General features: G+C 31.5%; 1 protein-coding gene across 1 annotated transcript; it reads right to left on the bottom strand.

The window, feature by feature from the left end:
• Positions 1–4,912: 4,912 nt before the first annotated feature.
• On the bottom strand, positions 4,913–5,776 carry LOC123275316. The gene is made up of 2 exons (XM_044743414.1): positions 5,659–5,776; positions 4,913–5,542 (listed from the first exon to the last, which is right to left on the bottom strand). Exons 1-2 carry the CDS (start codon positions 5,774–5,776, stop codon positions 4,989–4,991), a joined length of 672 nt encoding a protein of 223 aa, XP_044599349.1. The 3' UTR covers positions 4,913–4,988.

The following is a 5,776-nucleotide window of genomic DNA, read 5'->3' as shown; positions in this document are numbered from 1 at the left end:
TAGTAACAATGACAACAATCCTTATTTCTACGTAGTTATGTTTTATAAAAAATAAATTATTATTATTTAAAAATATTCTCAATATCACTTCCAGTGAAGCTTCGTTTCTCCAATGCAATCTCATTTTCCTCATTACTATCTAAATTATCAGTATTATCACCTTTGTTATAGTTATTTTCTTTATCACTGCTTTCGGTAGTTAAGGTCGCGTACAAAGCTGGCAAATAATGTTCAAAATAGAATTTTTCGCTTTTTAAAATCGAAGTTTTTAAAAAATCTTCGTCTCTATGAACTTCAATCAAGAAACTGCCATCTTCAACAGGTGAATAGATGAAGAAATCACAAACGTTCATACCACTGACGTACATTTGAACTTGAACTTGTGTATAATAAATATCAGTCTTTTTAAGTTGCAACTTATTATCAATTAATTGTAAATACTTAACATTACTCGAATTATCAACAATATTGATTATCGGTTTCTTCTGGCAGGAACTCGGACATTTAAATTCAACTATTTTAGAAATAGAGCCATCATCAGTGACAACGCCATCCAGGCTTGCACAAAGCCAAGGCTGAAATTTGCTAACCAATACTCCAACCCGTTTAACAATACAATTTGTCAATTTTTGGTATTTATCTTTGGCATGAGTTTCCATTTTTAAACCGTATCTAGTTGAAGCGCTGTCAATTTTACTAGGATTTAACATGTCTGAAACTAAAGCTTCAACTGGTTTTCTACTTAATACTTTAATATTATGAACGTTAGAACTTGCAGAAATTCGTAACCGTCGAGCTTTGAACCAATTATTACTAGAAGACTGCTTAACTGTTTGACAAGACAAATTGACGATTTCCTGTTCTGATAATTGCACATTTTTTAGGTAAAACTCTCGTATTTCATTATCCATGTCATATTCACTTTTGTAAATAAAATATTCCTCTTGGAAAATTAATAAATTATCGATACACACAGCGCATTCTTCTTTCTCCAAATTTAATTCGACTTGTGCTAATAAAGAATTCATAACATTTCTCACTGTATGTTTATTATTTTCTTTCAACTGCGCTTGCATTATTAGTTTTAAGGGTGAATCAACTTTCAATTCAGTGATTGAAACTTTTTGAGGTTCATGTAATTGGGTATATTTGTGTGGTATCATTTTTTTGAAATATTCTCCTTTGGAATATTTTTTTTTTGTAAATTGACGTGCGCTCGTCTTGCCCCACTGTTGCTCATGACTGGTTTTTGAAGCGCTTTCCTCATTGTTAATAAAATAAATTAACGCCGCGACGTGTTTGCACTTTTTACTCTGATTATATACACAATTACAGTGTACATCCGTCACATAGCGTTCAGAATTTATCTAAAACAAAATAATAGAAAAACCTGTTAATTAAAATCCTCTAATGATATTTACCATGACGAAATAAATGATCAAATTTCAAATTACGGTCAATGAAGTAATGTAAGGTGTACTGTGGACCGAGGCTTGTCGAATAATCCTAGATTTTATTAAAAAACTGTCATTGTTCCGCCTGTGTTCCTCGACGTCCCTTACATGCTCTGCAATTGCAAGATTTTTGCCCTTGGTGACTGTTGCTGGCTGAAATTCTATTTTGTGAGTGATCGACTGAAATCCGGTTTTTATTATTATATCCATGGCTCCTTTGTTACTGAAAAAAAATAAAAAATTACATTAATTAAATTAATATTCATACATTCCATTGAGATAACTGTTTAATTATTTATTTTTCAATTTGATTTTTTCCTTAGTATTATTTTTTGACTTTGATGTGAATTTCAAACAACTTAACCTATATGTTTACTGCATTCTTATTCATTTTTTATCATTATACTTACTTGTTGTTGATTCGTTTAACTCAAAAACAAAACTTCAATTACTATTAAATTGTCATATTTTTTTTATAACTTTTTTTTCTCACTATTTTTTATAGTATTTATTTATTTTTATGTATCTTACTATTGACATACGTGCTCTGACAGCCTCCCGTAGTTCATATTATGTCTGGCGCTGCAGTCACACTCATAGCGAATAGCTATATATATGCATTATGAGATGAAACTCAGTGAACGGACTGTACACCCTATACTTCCTTAAAGACAATGGTCGATTAACTCATGAGCAACGTGTCTTCAATTTTAGACACTCTTCTACACGCGTACACGTAGAACAAACGTTTGGTTTGTTACGAGCAAAATTTCGGCGCTTGATACGATTTGATAATCTTCGATTAGATATAATTGTTAAGAGTATAATGGCAGCATGCTTTTTGCATAATATATGTATATTAAGTGATAATGAGAATGACTCTGAAGATGAAGATATCAATGAAAATGATAATGCTGATGAAAGGCGAAATATGGAGAATGAATTCTTAAGATGAGTTATTGAATTTTGGGGATAGACGAATGTTTATTTTTACTGAAATGTTCGGAGAAAATATTTCAAATTAAATATTTTTGAATTTTGGTTAATTGTCTTGATAGTTTTAAAAATAACCTATGTAAATTATTTTTTTTTATTCTTTAATTTGGAGGAAAATTATTTGGTCCTTTTAGTAGAAAAAAAAATACTTTAATTCTGTGAATCAATAAAAATTAAATTTCTTACCTTGAAAAATAAATAAATCTGTGTCAATTTAATTGTCTCTCACATTTTTTAATTAAATAAATAAAATTGAAACTAAAAAGACTTAAAAAAAAAACTCTTAAACAAGAACTCAAAATATATCCTTAAACATCAACTTATTCTTTTCACAAAAAAATAATTCATACTTTTATTTAATTGATAACAATAATCAGTCCATAAGAAATAAACAAATTATGCGTAATATTAAAAAAGTTTTGCAAACATTAGCGACATAAAATGCCGCTAGAGTGCGCAATCTAAGCAGTCGCGTTTTGTTTCGCTCCTCATATTTTCATTACTTTTGGTGTTTATGTTCAACTGATAAATTTTTCTTTTATGCTGAGTTAATCAAGCAATTTTTGTTTTTGGTTTGTGCTATTTTACTAAGGTGATAATGGTTATTTCATTCACTAATCCGTGTCTTAAATTTGCTTAGCACGTGTTTTCAGTATTGGGTACAGTGTGCTGTTTTATTAATTTTGGTACAGTCGACGCTCTTTGTATTGGACCTCTCTGTATTTGACCGCTCTCTGTATTTGACCACATTCTTCCTCTGTATTTGACGATTTTACACAGCTCTTTGGACTAGGACGAGTCAAATACAGAGAATGGTCCTGTACGGGCGAGTCAAAGACAAAGAGCGTTGACTGTACGTAGTGTTTACTGCCATCTACAATATGTCGAACAAAGAGATGTGTGCGATCTGTATTCGATCGATTATCGACGAACATGCGGTAACGAGTGATGTTTGTAAACATTGTTTTCATCTATCATGTGTGAAAGTAAGATTTGTTTTGGACTCAATAGCTGATGTTACGGATTTTGTTGCTGATAAGTGTCCGATTTGTTTTATTCCACAACCGCAACCAGAATCTATTACTAAAATACTACAAAACATAAATGAAAAGCTGGGATTAATTAAAGATGTTAAAATGGAGGTTCATGGTGTTGTTAAGAAATTAGATGAGTTGAATAACATTTGCAAAAATTTACAGGAGAACTATGTCAATTTAGAAAAACGTGTTGCTGCGGTTGAAAATGCTTCTGCTGTCTCATCTGAAGTTGACCATAATTCAAACAGTGTGAAACTAATTCAAAGCATTGAAGTTCGACAACTGCTTCTGGAAACGCAGCAATTGTCTGACCAGCTTGTTGTTTCAGGAGTTCCTGAGATGCCTACGGAGGACCTGGAAGACATTGTGATAAATCTGAGTAATTCTCTGGGACTTCAAGGTATTGACGTCAACTGTGTGTCATCAGTAGAGCGTCTTAGGAAAAGAAAGATAGCTGTTGCAGGAGCTGATTCTTCGCGTTCGCGGGACATTGTTATTAAGTGTCAATCCTCGCTTACTGTTAAAAAATTTTTTGAGGCGAAAAAATCAGCAAGAAAATGTTTGGATTGCGGCAGATGCGGTTTGTGTTAGGCTTCAAGATGGCTCTCAGCCACTGAAAGTATTACCGTCGATGGATTTGACGAAAATTCCTGGCTTAAGCTAATAACGTGGTGTCGTTGTCTCTCAGCAGTGTGATACTATTTGCAGTTCATCAGTTAATGTAAAAATTTGCTATCTAAATGCGCAGGCACTAGTTCCACGTATTGATGAGCTTTGAGATCATTTTCGAGTTTTGGACTATGACATTATTGCTGTTTCTGAATCAAGTGTTGTTGATGCTCAAGTCAACCTTCCTGAGTTCTACTTATATTTTTTACAAAATATTGTTATTATGAGTGTCTTAAATATAAATATGTTAACTAATACTAACTTGCGCATTTTAATGACTGTTGTAACTTATATAATCTATGCATTGTTCCATTTAGTGCTACACATCATACTGCTAGATAAATAACTGTAATTACTAAAATATTCGAGTTACAAAATGTTCAAATTCATATTCTTTCTTTTCTTTTGTTTTATGAACTAAAGTCATTAGATAGTAATTTGGATAGACTTTGTTTAGAGACAACATTACTTTTCTTATTACTTATTTTTACTGTCTTATTATTTTCTATCCATTACTGTTTAACTAATTTTATTATTACTATGTATTCATTTCTATGTAAGGCCCTTAGGGAGCTAAGGCTTCAGGGTCTAAAAATTTGGTAAATAAATAAATAAATAAAAAGTTTCTGTAGCTCTCGCAAATCTATACCCAAGAAAATTCTTAATAATTCTTTCATCAACGCAGCGAGTAATTATACATAATTATAAATAATTATACACACAAAAGTCTTTGTTCTTTTTGCATCATAGTATCATACGGTCAACTTAAACGACTCCAGAACTCCGTATCTTCTCAATAACTTATTTATATGGTAGAATATTAACCAAAGAATTAATTACAAATAAACAAGTAGTTTATTTTAAATTTTAATTCAAGCCACCCCTCTCGAAGTTGAATATATTTTCTTATTAATTCACACTTTTTCTTTTCCACTTTTAATTTTTCTTGCGCCAATTCAAGTTTTGCTTTCTTCAGTGAAAGTCTGCTTTCTTCGTCATCTTCAGAGCGTTTTTTCTTCTTGTCAGACCCTTTTTTACCTCCAATTTTCTTGCTCATATTTTCTTTGTTTTCTTTATTTTCTTCATTATTTTTCTTCGGTAACGAACCCAGTGAATGTTGCGACGAGTTTGCTGGTTTATGTCCCAGGAATTTATCAATCTCGTTGTAAAATTTCAATGAATCTGGAGCTCGTCCCGTTTTGTCCTTACAGGATTTATAACTTTGATACAGGCTCGTCCATTTATTTTGACACTGGATTTTATTAACATTGAATTTTTGACTTATTAAATCATTTACAACATTCTCCCAAAAATACTTTTTCTGAATCGGATGATTTTTTTCGTCTAAATGGTAACCATAATATTGCCATAATATTGCCAATCGTACTTATCTTTCTTCTGCATACTAGAACAGCAACTGGACCTGGTATTATTTTTCCCTTCATCTGATTCTTTTGATGATAGAGTGTTATCATTATTCTTCTTGAAAGAAAGATATTCACTCATGTCGAAATCATCGTCCTCATGATTTGAATCTTTGTTTTCGTTGTTTTTGGAAAGATTTACATGGTCATTATTACTATAAAAAATGTCCTCATCACCAGTTTTTCTTTCATGCAT

This window comes from Cotesia glomerata, linkage group LG1, assembly GCF_020080835.1.
Source record: "Cotesia glomerata isolate CgM1 linkage group LG1, MPM_Cglom_v2.3, whole genome shotgun sequence".
Lineage (NCBI taxonomy): Eukaryota > Metazoa > Arthropoda > Insecta > Hymenoptera > Braconidae > Cotesia > Cotesia glomerata.
The sequence above is the reverse complement of the archived record's forward strand: the minus strand, read 5'-3'. Positions and strand labels throughout refer to the sequence as shown.